This window comes from Arvicola amphibius, chromosome 1 (assembly GCF_903992535.2).
Source record: "Arvicola amphibius chromosome 1, mArvAmp1.2, whole genome shotgun sequence".
Classification (NCBI taxonomy): domain Eukaryota; kingdom Metazoa; phylum Chordata; class Mammalia; order Rodentia; family Cricetidae; genus Arvicola; species Arvicola amphibius.
Genome location: NC_052047.1, coordinates 177,540,520 through 177,557,204, shown reverse-complemented (window position 1 = coordinate 177,557,204; position 16,685 = coordinate 177,540,520). Strand labels below are relative to the sequence as shown.

Here is a 16,685-nt window from a genome sequence, read left to right as displayed (position 1 = left end):
CCAAGCAGTGTCAGGCATGGGTTCAATCTCATGGAGTGGACCTTAAGTCCAATCAAAGAGTGGTTGGTTTCTCCCACAATGTGCTACTATTGAACCAGCATATCTCCAAGACAAGTCACCACTGTAGGCCACAGGGTTTGTAGATGGGTTGGTGGTTACCTTTTTCCTATAGTAGATGCAGAGTACCTTGCTAGTACCATGAATGCTAGTCATTAGGGTGGAGTCTGTAGTAGGCACCAGCTTAACTTCTCCGTGTTTGATAAAATATTTAACTGTGGTCTTCAGCAATAGAGCCTTACCATAAGTTTGTAGAGAACAACTATTAAATAGCCCTGGCAACAGCTGATTCCGTAGACCCCCTTTGGCCATCAGCTTAGCAAGATGTAACCCATTCCTGGCTCTGGAGGTCTCACTTGGTGCATAAGATCTCCAGTTAGCCTTGTCTCCCCTATTATTTAAGAGCCCACTATATTTTGGGAAGCTTCCACAGTAGCACATCTCCATACAGCTCTACAAATGGCCCTTAGTGTTAGTGTCCCTCCCCATACTCCTGCCTTGTCCCTCTCTTCCATCCCTTTCCCCATTTTAATACCTCCACTCTGGTCTCCCCACTCTCTTTCAATAGCAATATATTCTAGTTTCTCTTTCCTCTCCTCTCCCCTTCTCCTTTCCTAGGTACCTAACCTCTGTGGTCATTGCACACATATTGAAGGCTTAAAAGCTAACATCCACATAAAAGAGAAACCATAACTATTTGTCTCTATTTGTCTCTTTGGGTCTGGTTAACTCACTCAGGATGATTTTTCCCCCTAGTTCCACCCACTTACGTGCAAATTTTATTTTTCTTAACAGCTGAATAATTTTTGTTATGTAAATGTGTACCACATTTTCATTATCCATCCATCAGCTGATGTGCAAAGTGCAACTAGTACTGGGCACGTGGTCAATATTGATCAGTTCTGCTAATATTTAATTCCAGTAGGCTTTTTGTTGTTTACCTGAGGTGAAAAAATTTGGGTCTTTGGTTTCCTACAGCCCTCACTGTTTTCAGATCCTCTGGGTCAACCTTCCTAATGCCGCAACCCTTTAGTACAGTTCCTCATGTTGTGATCTCCAGCCATGAAATAATTTTCATTACTACTTCATAACTGTAATTCTGTTGCTACTGTGAATCATAATGCAAATATCTGACATACAGGATATCTGATATGTGACCTCTATGAAAGGGTTGTTCAACCCCCAAAGGGTCTCAACCCCCTGGTTGAGAACAGCCGCTCTAGGTAGAGGAGGATGTCCTGAACTTCTGACTTCTTGCCTCCACCTCTTGAGTGCTGAGATTCGAAGACTGTGCCAACAAACCCAGGTTGTGGGGCTGAACCAGGTGTTTTATGCACGTTCAGAAAGCACCGGGGCAACTGAGCTGCATTCCTAGCCCCGATTCCAAGGATTTTTGTTGCTGGTTGTTTTTTTAGGTTTTATTATCTGTGTGTTTGATAGAAGTGGTGTGTGCACCACAGCACAAATGGGGAAACAACTTTTTGTTTGTTTGTTTGTTTCGTTTTTTGAGACAGGGTTTCTCTGTACCTTTGGAGCCTGTCCTGGAACTAGTTCTTGTAGACCAGGTTGGTCTCGAACTCACAGAGATCTGCCTGTCTCTGCCTCCCAAGTGCTGGGATTAAAGGCATGCACCACCACTGCCCGGCAGCATGGTAACTTTTAAATGGAATGGAATGTTGTAACTTTCTGAAATAGAAATATTTACACAGCAGTCTATGTGTAGTTAAACCATCTTCAAGAATGCCTGGACTGAGTTCCCAAGGTCCCGATGAGGAGCAGAAGGAGCGAGAACATGAGGGAGAAAGTCAGGAACGAGAGGGGTGCGTTCACTCATGGAGACGGTGGGACAGAACTAATGGGAGATCACCAACTCCAGTTGGAATGGGACTGATGGATCATGCGACCAAACCCGTCTCTCTGAGTGTGGCCAACAGCGGGGGCTGACTGAGAAGCAAAGGACAATGGCTCTGGGCTCTGATTGTTCTTCATGGACGGGCTCTGTGGGAGCCTTCTCAGCTTGGTCGATCACCTTCCTGGACCTGGGGGGAGTTGGGAGGACCTTGGTCTTAGCATAGAGTGGGGAACCCTGATGGCTCCTTGGCCTTGAGAGGGAGGGAGGGGAGGTATGGGTGGAGGGGAGGGGAGGGAAGGGGGAGAAGGAGGGGAGGGAAGGGGGAGAAGGAGGGGAGGGAGGGGGGAGGAGGAGGGAAGGAGATGGAAATTTTTAAATATTAAAAAAAAAAAATAAAAAAAAACAAAACAAAAAAAAAAAACAAAAAAAAAAAAGAATGCCTGATTTTTTTTTAAGGACTGATTTTTTTGTTTTGTTTTGTTTTTGTTTGTTTTTTGAGACAGGATTTCCCTGTGTAGCTTTGGAGCCTGTCCTGAAACTTGCTCTGTAGACCATGCTGGCCTTAAACTCACAGAGATCTGCTTGCCTTTGCCTCACAAGTGCTAGAATCAAAGATGTGCACCACCATTGCCTGGCAAGGACTGAATTTAGTATCAACATCTTCATTAATACACAAAAGAGGAATTGCAGCATCAGCCTCATAGGATTGTTATTAAATATCGAGGTAATGCAATGATTTGAGCCATGCAGTACAGGGATGGCACCGTCTATACGTGGTAGCTATGACTTAGTTCTACAAGCCTGTCTACCAGGCCCATGTGTGGAAGACAGAGAACTTATTGAGTCTATACTCAGGGAAGGAGCTCAGGTGGTCAGGCTTTGGAGGCAGGCATTACTCTTGGTGAGTTATATCACTGGTCCTCATTTTATTTGTAATTAGAACTGTACAATAAACTTGAGATGTAATATTTTTGTTGCTTACCTGTTTCCTTCATCTAGAAGAGAGGGCTTTGGAAATGGAGTAATAAGTAATGTTCTGTTGATTCCTTGGACATCGTCTGTCAATGTGGAATGAGTTTCTTTGGTAATTATTAGGTACTGTATATTAAATATACACTCATCAACATGGGTGACTTTTCCAGTGGTGGCCTGAAAGTTGACGGTATTTAGAGATGTCAGTGTGTACATTGGACAGACTATTGTTGGTCTCTGAACAAGAACCCTAGAAAACTGCTAGTTAAGTTGGCAGTTTTTGCCTTCTATCTTCTGTTTGCCTCAAAGCAGAGGCACAGATCCCAAATCCAAGATAAAGAGGATAACAGGGGGCCACAGCAGAAGCGTTCACGTCGCGGCCCCTGTCAGATTCTGGTGAATCTGCGAATTCTGCTGTACGTTTCCTCACCTTGTCCCCAGGTCAGATAAGAACTGAAGTGAAAGGAGAATGGTAGATTTAATTTATCGTTTACATTCCTATGATGCTTCTAGGGAGATGGCAGAGCACACCCCAAAACTGCCTGGTCATACATAGGGTGTGTGGAGTCATGGATGGGTATAGTATATCACTATGAGACATGCCTTTTTAGACTGAAAAAAGAAGCAGTAGGCAGCGTGAGAAGAGGCTGCTTGTAGCGGATGGTATGTATATAGGCACCTGGAGGAGCACTAATGACACTGTGCGTCTTAGAAATGCGGCACATATAAGGGGTTGGCAGTCTTTTATTTGGCAATGGGTGACTTTGGAATTCTACTACTGTCTGTTTTAGGTTCTGTTCCTCATCTGTTAGTGGCTCTTGAATGGAGCAACTAACCAAGGCTTTGTCTTTCCAGTGTCATGGGTCAAAAAAGTCAGATCTGGTGCCCATCCGACCCTGGATGATTATAGGTAGTGCCTTAGTGTCTTAATTTCCCAAAAAGCTTCAGGAAGTCTTAGGGCTGTTTGATTGTTTGTTTTGGTTTTTGGTTTGGAGGGAAAGGGTCTTATGTAGCCCAGGCTGGCCTCAGATGATTGTAATTAGGCTCACCTATAATTTAGGCTCTACCTCCCAAGTAGGATTACAAGCAAGTGTCACCATTCTGTGTACTAGTTTTTTTCCCCTCATTTTGTGATAAGATTTTACCATTAACCTAGGCTGACCCCCAACCCACAGTCTTTCTGCTTTAGCCTTTGAGTGCTAGGATCATAGGTGTGCATCATTACACCTGACTGGCTTGTGTTACTTTCCTTTCTGTACTTTTATCAAAGTATAATTCATATTCCCCGAAATAGAACTTTTTAAAGTATAGAAAATAGTAGGTTGTAGTATAATTATAAAAGTGTTCTAAAATATTTGATCATCTCCAGAAGCCGTCCTGTACCCATTGGTGTCAATTTGTATTTGCCCTGATTACCTCAGTTCTAGCCAGCAATCAACATTTTTTGTATATATTTGAATAATTTCCTATTCTGATCATCTCATATATATGAAATTGTGTGGCGTGATTCTTTGATATTGGGTTCTTTCACATATAACGTTTTCAAGGGTCATCCATATTAGGGCAGGTATTAAGCCCTTCATTTGTTTCAATTGGCGAGTAATATGTGATTACATGTGTACCTCAGTTCGTTCTCCAGCAGATAGACATGTAGGTAGTTTCTGTTTTTAGAAAGCTTCATAAAGTTGTTATAAGAATCCACGTACAAACTTTTGTGTGGACTTGGGTTGTAATTTATCTCAGGTAGCTACGAGTAGGCTGTGGGGTTGTATTGCTGAGTGTGTATTTCTGGAAGAAATGGCCAAAGCATTACTCCAGAGTGCCTATGCCACTTTGCATCCACCAGCAGTTTATAATAAGGAGCCCGACTCTTTTGCACACCGTTTGATAATGTCAAGAGGTTTTTTTCCCTCCCTTTTAGCTTTTGTAATTTGTATGTGTGCGCACACACACGTATGTGTGTGGTTCTTTTTTTAAGTGAAAAACCTTGCAAAATAAAATCAGCAGAGTTAGAAATAGCAAGTAATTATTAAGTATTTAATATGTGCTATGCCCTGCTAAGTTTCAGAGAAGAAAGCACAGTATGTCTTCACATCCATGAGACTTAAAGCTGAGGTTGGAATGTAAGGAAAGCAGAAGCTATGGCAGGTAAGGAGGTGAAGAAAGGTGGATCTCTGTGAGTTCTAGGACTGCCTAATCCAGGCCAGCTGTGTCTGCATTGTGAGATCCTATCTAAAGAGATGGCGAGATGGGGGAGGGAGGGGAGAAGGACTGGGTGCAGCTGCTACTCCAGTCAAGATGGAAGACTTGCTGGAGACTAGCAGTGGGAGATGGCAGGGTTAACCTATGGAAACTGTGTAACCAAATATATATATATCTGTGATGCTGTGTTAGTTCCCTATATTCAGAATATTGAGGTGAATTGGGGTCGGGAACAAATGTTTAGCTGTACTGGATTTGGTCCATGTTGTAGACAGTTTTACATAATTAATAAAAATAAAGAATGTCGTCAGAATTTTCTTTGGGCTGCCAGCTCACAAATAATGACATGGAAATGTTATTAATTATGAAAGCTTGGCCTTAGCTTAGGCTTATCCCACTAGCTCTTATAACTTAAATTAACCCATATTTTTTTATTAATCTATGTTCTACCGTGTGTTTTACTTTTATCTCTCTTCCATTCTGTGTGTCCAGTTCACGCCAAGTCTTGATGCCATCTCCTGTGCACCTGCTTATCTCCTCTTCCTCTCTCTACCGGGAAGTCCCACCTGTCCCTCCTGCCTAGCTATTGGCCATTTCGCTTTTTATTACACCAATCACAGCAGTGCATCTTCACACAGTGCACAAACATCCCACAGCAGAAGACTATAAAGAGCTTCGTGTACTTTTGCATATGTCATAAGATAGGCCTTGATAGTCAGGACCAAGCTTCCCCTCACATTATTAATGAGCTGCTTGGGATGATAGTCTGCTTGTCAACACAATGACTTGGAACATCATCAGCTAGTCACTTTCAAAAGTCAGTACACACAGTAAATCAGGAAAAGGGACAGATTTAATGTTTGAAGTCCCTTCAAGCCTGTTTATATGGCAGTCCCTGATGGCCCCTTCTGTATCCTCCTTACGTTTTATTTCTGCCTTTTACATTGCACACACATTGCACACTGCCAAATGTGATCTATTTCCCTCTTCCTGCCCCCTTTCTACAGGTCTAATGCTATAGCCTTGATTGGCATGGAACTCACTGAGTAGCCCAGGCTGACCTTGCCCTGACCTTGTGATGGCCCTCCTATCTCAGCCTCTCAAGTGCTTGCTTGCTTATGAGCTTGTGCCACCTGCCTGCCTTTTTCCTTTTTCCCTTTCTTCTTCCCTTGCTTCCTTTTTCCCTCTGTTTTGTAGTATAGAAATTGACCCAAGGGCCTCATACATGCAGACTACCTCGTGATCTTGTAGTCACTTGACACAAGCATGTATGTACTGCTTCAATATGAACTATTGAACACAGTCAGCGATAACAATTTTTGTACTTTTTTTGTACATTTGACCCCCGCCCCCCAGATTTCCCGTGCAGAATCAGGCTTCTGTATGTGGAGTCATTTCAGATGAGTAAGGGTTTGGAAGAACTGGCTTCCCTGCAGCTGATAAACTGAGCCTCTTTTCCTTCTTGTTTTGCTGAAGTCAATGATAAGAGCTGTGAAGAGAATGTCAGAGGGCGGGAGCAGGAAGAGGGTAGGCAGAGCTGTGCCTGAGTTGAGTTGCTCAAACTGGGAGAGGCTGCTATCTTGTGTTTTGTTAAATTGTTTTTAAAACAACACCTGCTGGTCTGGAACTCCACACATAGCTGAATTCAAGGGTTACCTTGAATTCCTGGTTCAGCCTCTATTTCCCAAGTGCTGGGATTATGGGAAGTTTGAACACTCCCATTTTGGGGATCAAGCCTGGGGCTTTGTGCATGACATTCAGGCACTCTAATCCACAGCCTCCTTGATTTTTAAAAAACCATTTCAAAACTTAGGTTATCTTGGTTTGCTATTAGCACAGCACAGAAAAGAAATTACAGTGTGATTAAAAAAAGGTTAATGTAATTGGAATTAGTCATCTTCCAGAAGAAAAGATACGAACTAGTTATTTCTGTTTAGCTCCTAATCTTATTCAAGATTATATTTAGGACTGTTGTATTTAAGACCTTTTAAAAACAAACAAACAAACAAACATATTTTAAAAGCTATTCAAACTGGTTGTGGTGGTGAATGTCTTTGAGGCAGGAGATCTCTGAGTTAGAGGCTTGCCTGCCACCTGGTCACAGAAGAGAGTTCCAACCAGGGCTACACAGAGTAACCCTGTTTTGAAAAACCAAAAGAAAAAAGGAAAATGTCAATTTTCTAAGGCTTTTAGGTTATGTGGAAGGAACAGTTGCTTGCCAGTGGCTAATTGTCACCTTATCTAGCAGCAGCTTTAACAGCCTCATTAGGGAAGGTTAAAATGAGGGGCTCCATACTTAAGAGAAAGGAAACTGTAGTGGTAAAGCTTTTCTCCTCTTTCCCTGCTAGGTCAGAGTTCCCTTTATTTATAAGAGGTTTTTACTTTTGGGTAATGTGTGCCAGATTGCTTGTCATTTCAGTAAACTGCAAATTAATAAAGAATCCTTTTTTTCTGGTCGGATTATAACAGCTAATAGTAGTAGTTGGTTTAGAGGCACAAAGTCCTACACTTCTATGCAATTCATGGAATTTTTTTTACTACATATGTAATTGTTTGCTGCTCCTATTTAGTAGTCAACACTAAGTGTTTGATCTGTTCCTTGTATCCTAATTGCATCTGTGTTTGAAGTCGCTCTGTGTTGGGCTCTTATGTATTTATTGCCTCTGGTTTTTACTCAGGGCTAGGAAAGTCCATAAGTCTTTGTTTCAATATTAGTGATATTATTAATAGAAATCATGGGTTGAGGGACAGTTGTGCCCAAGTAGAGCAAGGATCTAAAAGATGAAGTTCAAGGACCAAATGGACAGGAGCTAGGTCAGTGGTTAAGAGCACTGACTGCTCTTCAAGAGGACCTGGGTTCAATTCCCAGCACCCGTGTCGCAGCTCACAACTGTAATTCCAGTTCCAGGGGATCTGATACCTTAATATAGATATACATGCAGGAAAAAACACCAATGCACATGAAATAAGGATAAATCATTTTTTAAAAAAGGACCCCCCAAAAATCCTAAAAAAAACCCGACCAAATGGACATGCTTAGAACAACGAATGAAATCCCCAAGTCAGAAGTGATTTCATAGATCTACATTGAGATGATGAAATGATTACCTTGTAAGAAAGATGTATTTATGATTGGATGGAGGAGGGAGAGGCGAAATTATAACCTACTAAAGGGAGCTGTCTCAGAAGCATAGTACTGGTCAAAGAAAGTAAACTACATGATATGCAAATTTTTGTGTTTAGAGAAAAGTAATATAGAATGGAGAGATAGAAATATAATTCTTAGTGTCTGTGGTGGGTTGGTCTCAGGGCCCCCTGTGCAGATAACCAAAATCTACATTCAAAAATGGTGCATTGATATATACCCTATACATATCCTACTGAAACTTTAATCTTAAAATATTTCTATTTCCTTTGTTGTTTGGGGTGTTGTTGGGGAGGTCAGAGAACAACTTGTAGGAGCTGGTTCTCTCCTGATTGTGTGAGTTCAGGGGTTAGACTCCATTGTTAGGCTTGCTGTGTCAAGGTCCTTTCCCTGCTTAGTCATCCCAGCCCATGAAACTTGTGATCAACTCTGGGTTACTTACAGTACCTGCTGTGTAAACTGCTGTCATTGAGAAAATGGGCAGTAAAAAGTCTGCATGTGTATAGTACAGCTGCCCTTTGCTCAGGCATTTGTGCTCTGCTTTCCAGTCTACAGACACCAAATCTGTGCTTGCCTGGAAGGGCCCAACTTTGTATTTTTAAACATTCGCAAAAATACATGCCAAATATTTATAGTGATCAGAAAGAGAAGGTAGGACTGGAGACTTTGGTATTTTTTGTTGTGCTCTGAGTGTATGTTTGAGAAGAATAAATTCATATATTAAGCCATACAAAAAATATCCATTTTAAAAAGATAGGTCAAGCCAGTGCCATGTAGCCGTATCATCATAGTCCTCGAGAGACTAAGGGGAACCCAAGCGTGAGGCCACTGGATCTTACCTATCACCAGGTCTTAAATAACAAGACTGAGAACTCCAGGCTGGAGTCTCAGAGCCAGATTCCCTGCCTCCCCCCACTTCTACCCAGTCCACCAACCTCTGGGCCCTGGGCCTGGGACCACAGGGAGCTGGACCCCAATCCCTACTTCAAAGGACCCCCCCCCCACACACACACACCCACTTCAAGTCAGTCCCCTTTCCTGTTGGCTTGTTTGCTAGCAACCTCTCCCACAGTGCCAAGCTGGGACTGCTCAGAATTTCTGAAACCAGAGTTCCAATTGAGACTTTGCTACCCTACCTGCCATGTTGATCAGAACTGTGAGTCTGAACCCTGAAACTCAGTGGCCCTGACAGACTGGGGTAACAGCAAGGACCAAACAGAAGCCAAATGTCTTAACTTCAAGGCTACATAGTGAGGCCTCTGTTTCAAAACAAACAAACAAACAAAGTATGGTATTGGCATAAAAACAGACAACAGTGATCAATGAAAGAGAATTAAAGACCCAGACATATATGAACACCTGATTTTGGGTAAAGAAGCCCAAAATGCACACTGAAGAAAGCAGCATCTTCAACAATTGGTGCTGGTCAAACTAGATAGCTGCATATAGAAGAATGAAAATAGATTCATGTCTATCATCAGACAGAAAACACAGCTCCAAGTGGATCAAGAACCTTAACCTAGCCTGGCGGTGGTGGCGCACGCCTTTAATCCCAGCACTCGGGAGGCAGAGGCAGGCGGATCTCTGAGTTCGAGGCCAGCCTGGTCTACAAGAGCTAGTTCCAGGACAGGCTCTAGAAACTACAGGGAAACCCTGTCTCGAAAAACCAAAAAAAAAAAAAAAAAGAAAAAAAAGAAAAAAAAGAACCTTAACCTAAGACCAGATACCCTGAACCTGATAAAAGAGAAAGCAGAGAATATGCTTGAATTCACTGGCATAGAAAAGGGCTTTCTGCACAGGATCCCAGTTACACAGGCATTAAGATAAACAATAAATGGGATCTTGTGGAACTAAAAGGCAAAAGACATCATCATTCAAGCAAGGAGGCAGCCTACTAAATGGGGGAAAAAAATCTTTGCCAAGTATGCATCTATCTGGTAGGTTTGCAACGTGACTCTGAACAGTTGCATAAGCTCCATCTATCCCGAGGGTGGCAGAGAATTGAAGACACTCAGTGCAGTGCCTAGCATATTACAAGGTACCATGGTTATTTTCCTATTTTATTTTTAGTTGCTTCAGAAAGAGGGGCATCCAGCTTGTGGAGGTCAGAGAACTTGAAGGAGTTGTTTCTCTCCTTTAATCGTGTGTGTCCTGGGGATCAAACTCAGGCCATCGGGCTTAGCCTAAAGCTCCATTATCCACTGAGCCACCTCGCTGGGATTAAAGGCGTGCGCCACCACCGCCAGGCTAGGTTAAGGTTCTTGATCCACTTGGAGCTGTGTTTTCTGTCTGATGATAGACATGAATCTATTTTCATTCTTCTATATGCAGCTATCTAGTTTGACCAGCACCAATTGTTGAAGATGCTGCTTTCTTCAGTGTGCATTTTGGGCTTCTTTATCCAAAATCAGGTGTTCATATATGTCTGGGTCTTTAATTCTCTTTCATTGATCACTGTTGTCTGTTTTTATGCCAATACCATACTTTGTTTGTTTGTTCTCCTGGAGAACATAAGAATTGAGACTGCTTCTGGCTTGAGACCAGAGGAAGCCAGAGACCTCCCCACAACACAGATGTATGGTGTTCATCAAAAAGATAAATGCTGTGCCACAGATATAAAGTGATGAGGCACGAGTAGAATTAATTTTAGGAGAAAATGTCTCTTAATGGATTGCAGTTTTGTTCAGTTAAGAAGCATGTGCAAATTCTGTTATGCCTTTCACATGTCACGTTTTCATCCGTTGAGCATTAATGAATCCTGTTCAGTTTGCATCCCTGGATTTCTGGATGTTTAAATCTATGTTGCAGTACTGGTATGAGGCATTGAAGAAGACATGTGTTCTTCCTACTATTATAGACACTGTCCAGGTAGCGGTTGTGTGCTCTTGTGTGTGTGCGCATGTGCTTGCTTGTAGAGGCTGGAGTTGATGCTAGGAGTTCTTGGCCATCAGTCTCCACCATATTTTTGAGACAGATTCTCAGACTGAACCTGAGTGGCAGACTTAGCTAGACTGAATGGCCAGAGAGTCCAGTCTGCCTGTGTCAACCTTCTCAGTGCTGGGGTTATAGATATACTGTGTTGGGTTTTCTAGATGAGTGATGGATCTGAACTAAGTTCTCTAGCTTCTGGGACACATATTTTACCATCTCCAAAGCACTGGGCTTGGCAGCAAGTCCCTTTCCCCACTGACCATCCTGCTGGCTTTTCTTATAAAATATTAAGTATGTTTGAACTGGAGTCCAGGAGAGAGGAAGCACACTAGGAGAATCTAGTTTAACTTTGGATATCAGTCCTCAGGAGCCATCCACTGTTCTTTAGAGACAGGGTTTCTCACTGACCCAGCACTCTCTGAGCAGGACAGGCTGGCTGGCAGTGAGCCCCAGGGATCTTCCCGTTTCTGTCTCCCCAGCACATGCCACATAACCTGTGCTTTTATGTAGGTTTGGGAGAGCTCAAGTCCTTGTGCCTACAAGGCTAGCACTTTGCCAACTGAGCTATCTTCTCCAGCCCAGGGACTTGTATTTCAACCAGAATGACACGTGATTTCGACAGTTTGACTGATTTAAAGATCATTTCAATTTAGATAGATGAGACACCCTCCTAAATACGTTCTCTAATTTTCCTGATAGTAGTCACCTAAACTCTTATAGCCTCTCCTGACTGGAACTCATTACCACCATGCCAGCAAGGTTATTTCACCAATGATTACATGCAGTATTATGCTTCCATAGAAATCATTGTTTACTATCCTGTGTTTTTTTTTGGACAGAATTTCATACTCTTTAAGGTATTGGTTTTGAGTGTAGATCTGGGTTCTGATCCTTGCTAAACTCACTTTCCTTATGTATACAATAGAAATGTTTTTACTCACCTTGAAATATCGCACTAAAGATTAAATGGAAAAACAATATAAAATATAAAATGACAACAAAATAAAAAACAGCATACTGCCTTGGCCAGAAAGATTCTTGAATGTCATCAGACAACCTTTTCTTTTAGGGGAAATAGAGGAGGGTCATGGTCTTGCTGTGTAACCCAGGCTAGCCTTCTATGGCGACCTCCTAACTGCTTGAATAATAGGCAAGTCAAATATCTGTTTACTTGACTGTTCTTTATTGTTTACAAGCTCCTTTTCATGATGAATTTTTATTTCTTGCTTTAAAAAATTACCAGGTGATGGCCTTTAATCCCAGCACTTGGGAGGCAGAGGCAGGTGGATCTCAGTGAGTTCGAGGCCAGCCTGGTCTGCAGAGTGAATTCCAGGACAGCTAGGACTGTTACACAGAGAAACCCTGTTTTGAAAAATAAAACAAAACAAAAAATTTATTTTGTTGTATTTACTCATTTTTGGGTGTGTGTGTGCAAGTGCATGTCCCAGAATGCATGTAGAGGCCGGAGGGAGGATAACACGTGGTGTGTGTGTGTGGGGGGGGGGTGTTAGTTCTCCACTTCCAGTTCTCTTGAGTTTATTTTTATTTTTCCACATTAAAAAACTATCCGTGTATGAAATTTGATAGTCATAAATATTAAAGTGACTTATTACAATTACTTTGAAATCATTGTCATGTTTTGCTTTTTGTATTTTGAGGCAATGCCTGTGTGTAGTTCAGACAGGCCTGGAACTTGCTGCACAGGTGAAGCTGCTGTTCCTGTCACCTCAGGCCTCTTTATACAACAACCTTCGATCTTTTCAGAAAAGTGATTCTGATTTTACGCTAAGTTCTCGGTTGTTCTCTAGGAATGTGGGAAATCTGTGTTCACTGGAAGATGGTAAAAAGCAAAATTTGAACCATTTCATTAAAAAAAAAAGTCATTCTAAAGGAATGGGGAACTCATATTATAGATGATCAGGAAAAGGATGTGCTTTAATTATAGGTACTTCTATTGAAAGTATTGGCTCTGTCATTGTTCTTAATAAAGAGTGAATGTGGTTTTAGAATTGCCTGTAACTTTCATTCATGTTGCCAGTCTACAACAGGAAGCAGAACAAATGTTAATTTTATAAAGTAATTTTATATATTGTTTTGTTCTGTGTTCTATTTTTAGGACCGGAGTAGGCCCTATGACACTTTTAACTTGCACTCCTTGGAGAACTCCTTAATGGATATGATAAGGACTGACCATGAGCCTCTGAAAGGTAAACACTACCCTCCCAGTGGCCCACCAATGAGTTTCGCTGATATAATGTGGAGGAATCATTTTGCAGGTTAGGAATATTCATATGTCCATTCTTGCTTGGTGTTTTAAGCAAAAATCAGCTTTTTAATAATTGTGATTTTTTGTTTTTATTTGTTTTTTGTTCGTTTGTTTGTTTTGCTTCTGTAAAGCATTGTGGAATGTTTTTAAAGTTTTCTTTTTTAACCTGGGTTCAGCTACCTACAATAATCATAGCTGGTAACCTTAAACTGTCTATCTGGAAGAAGTCTGTGTTGGGTAGCTGAGGTCATGGTTATAGCATGAAACCTGAAGGCACATTTTCTGGGCTTTGTACATTTGGAATCTTTAGCCGAATCTGCACAATTCATTTAAGTCCAGGTATACCTCAAGAAAGTATGACATGTAGTAAATCAGTCTCCAAAACACCTATAGGAGGCTTCATAGATATGGCTTCATTGTGTTAGAGTCCAACCCTCTCCTAGCGTAGGAGCATCAGAGCACAGCTTATGTGCAGCCAGTGGCTCTTGCAGTGTGGCCTGAAGCACAGGAAGATATCTGAACGTATATGCATGTTTTGAGTTCAGTATGAGGTAGAGTGTTGCACTATCAACAATAGTGGGACTTATAGCGCCCATGTAAACTCATAGTTACAGGTGGTTCTTTTTATAGATTATTTGACATTTTAGAGACTCAACAGTACTTTAACACTGTAATGCAAGTTACTGGTATGGAAATATCCACTCCATTTTGAGTTCGACCTTTAATTAAAAACTGAACAGTTTGCCACAGGGATGACCATCTTGAGTGAACTCTACACTGAAATCGTGAGGACTTATTCCTCTCTGGCATTCACTAGGCCCTTACCTAGGATGTGACCAACTGAATACTGGACATTTATCCCCCCACCCCCAGAAATCCTTTTCACCATTTTCTTGTCATGCTCATCTTTTTCCTGCTGCTTTTCTTATTTTCCAGTGAAGTAGTAACAGTAGGCAATGGAGAAAATAAAGGCTCTGGGGGCCGGGCGGTGGTGGCGCACGCCTTTAATCCCAGTACTTGGGAGGCAGAGGCAGGCGGATCTCTGTGAGTTTGAGACCAGCCTGGTCTACAAGAGCTAGTTCCAGGACAGGCTCCAAAGCTACAGAGAAACCCTGTCTCGAAAAACCAAATAAATAAATAAATAAATAAATAAATAAATAAATAAATAAATAAATAAAATAAATAAAGGCTCTGGGGGAAAGCTAGATTTTAAGGCCTTCAGCAAAAGAAAAAAGCAAAGAAAAAAATGCTGTTATATTTGTCACTTACCACATATTTCTTCAGTTAAAGATTTAGGTCCGTGGTAATTTGAGGTCTGTTATAATTAGAGGTGCGAGTGATGTAAAAAATAATACTCACAGATTGTTTTTAGACTCTTGAGGTTGCATTTATCATTTTTCTCTACCATGGATAGCCTCTCCGGATCACCCTGCCACTTAACGCCCATTCTCTTTGTGTACCTCCTGTGTCTTGGGCTGTATTCTCTGCCTCCCTCCCCCCCCTCTTCTTTTCTCTCTCTTCCTTTTTTCTTTCTTTTTTTTTGTGACAGGGTCTTACTGTATAGTTCAGGCTGTCCTAGAACACATTCTATATTCCAGGCTGACCTTGGAACTCAAGACAGTTCTCTTGCCTCATCCTTGTGAGTGCTAGGATTATAGGGTTACACCTTTGTATTCTTCTTTCAGCAAGAAATTAGGGAAGGATTTTAGATTATAGTCTCTACATTAATTTTTAAGAATTTTATGTATACTGGTAAAGCAGAAACTATTTGTGCCTCATTAAGTATAGCACTGGCATAGTAAAAGAGGGTAACCTCGTTATAATGTAAATACCTTTTCCATTTGTGGTGTCCTTTAAAATTACAGGCCCCATTATCTCTGCAGACTTTTCTTCACTAGCAAATATGAAGTAAAAGCCTGCTTCACCATACATCCTAATGAGTTGGGAGACCTTTAGTGTATACTTTTTTATAGTCTGAATATGGGTTCAACTTCTCAATTTGCCATATTGTACTGCATGATTTCCTATAAACAGACTGCTTCCCTGAGGTCAATGACATGACTATGTTCCTGTGGTCAATGACATCACTTGCACCTTTAAGAAAATATTTTGACACTAGGCATGGTGGTGCACATCACAATCTCAGCTCTTGGGAAGCACAGGCAAGAGGATGATATAAGCTCAAGGCCAGCCTGAACTTATACATAACAAGTTCCTGGCCACACAGAGCTGTATAGTAAGACTTATCTCAAAAAACCAAGAACAGGAACAAAGAAGGAAGCAAAGGAAAGAAGATGTGTGAGGTACTTTTCACTTTGAAAAAGTAAAGAAAATTGTCAGACTAAAGATTTGGTTATGAAGTTGAGCTGGATAGAAAGCTCAGTCTTCAGGCTGCAGAGATAGCTCAGTCTTCAGACTGCAGAGATAGCTCAGTCTTCAGGCTGCAGAGATAGCTCAGTCTTCAGGCTGCAGAGATAGCTCAGTCTTCAGGCTGCAGAGATAGCTCAGTCTTCAGGCTGTAGAGATATCTCAGTCTTCAGGCTGCAGAGATAGCTCAGTTTTCAGGCTGCAGAGATAGCTCAGTCTGAGTACTTATCTTGCACCATTATGGCTGAACTCAATTCCTGAACCCAGTTAAAAGAGTTGGGCATATTAGTGTGTGCTCACAATCCCAGTGCTGGGGAGAGACAGGCAGACAGACCCTTGGCACTTACTGGCCAGTGGGCCTAGCCAGCTTATTAGTTCCAAGCCATGGGAGATCCCATCTCAAAAGCAAACAAAAAACTATAACCTCACCAAAAACATGTGGATGGTACCTGAGGAATGATAGCAGATCCTCCGTTGGATCTCCACATGCACACATATGTATCTGCACACATGAAATGCATATACATACAAGTAACCTAAAACAAAGAAACATTATGATGATTGTAGCCTTTAGTTTCTATTTTCTATAATAAATACATATGTTTCTTTCTGATATTTATAATTTATTGATAGAACTTAAATTTAGACTTTCTAGTTTTCCTTTTTCTTAGGTGATGCTGTTGTAAGTTTTTCTTCACATAGTTTTTGCTTAGGGCACATTCATAGTGATGGCCTATGGTTCTAAAGATAGAAACATCAGGTAGGTTGAGGCATTAGGAGCTAGATGATACATTAGGGCACCTACTGTATGCTGGGATATGCTTTGTCCTGTTCCATCTTGTTTTCTTTCCTTCCAAAGTATCGTCCTTAGATCCTCAGTCTTCCCTCTTCAA

The 16,685-nt window shown here is 41.5% G+C and overlaps 1 protein-coding gene across 1 annotated transcript in view; it reads left to right on the top strand.

The window, feature by feature from the left end:
* The window catches only part of Cpeb3 (cytoplasmic polyadenylation element binding protein 3), a 152,442-nt gene that overhangs the window by 29,295 nt on the left and 106,462 nt on the right, over positions 1-16,685 (top strand). The window contains 1 exon segment of the mRNA XM_038340024.2: positions 13,276-13,366. Within this exon segment, the coding sequence (XP_038195952.1) occupies positions 13,276-13,366 (91 nt within the window).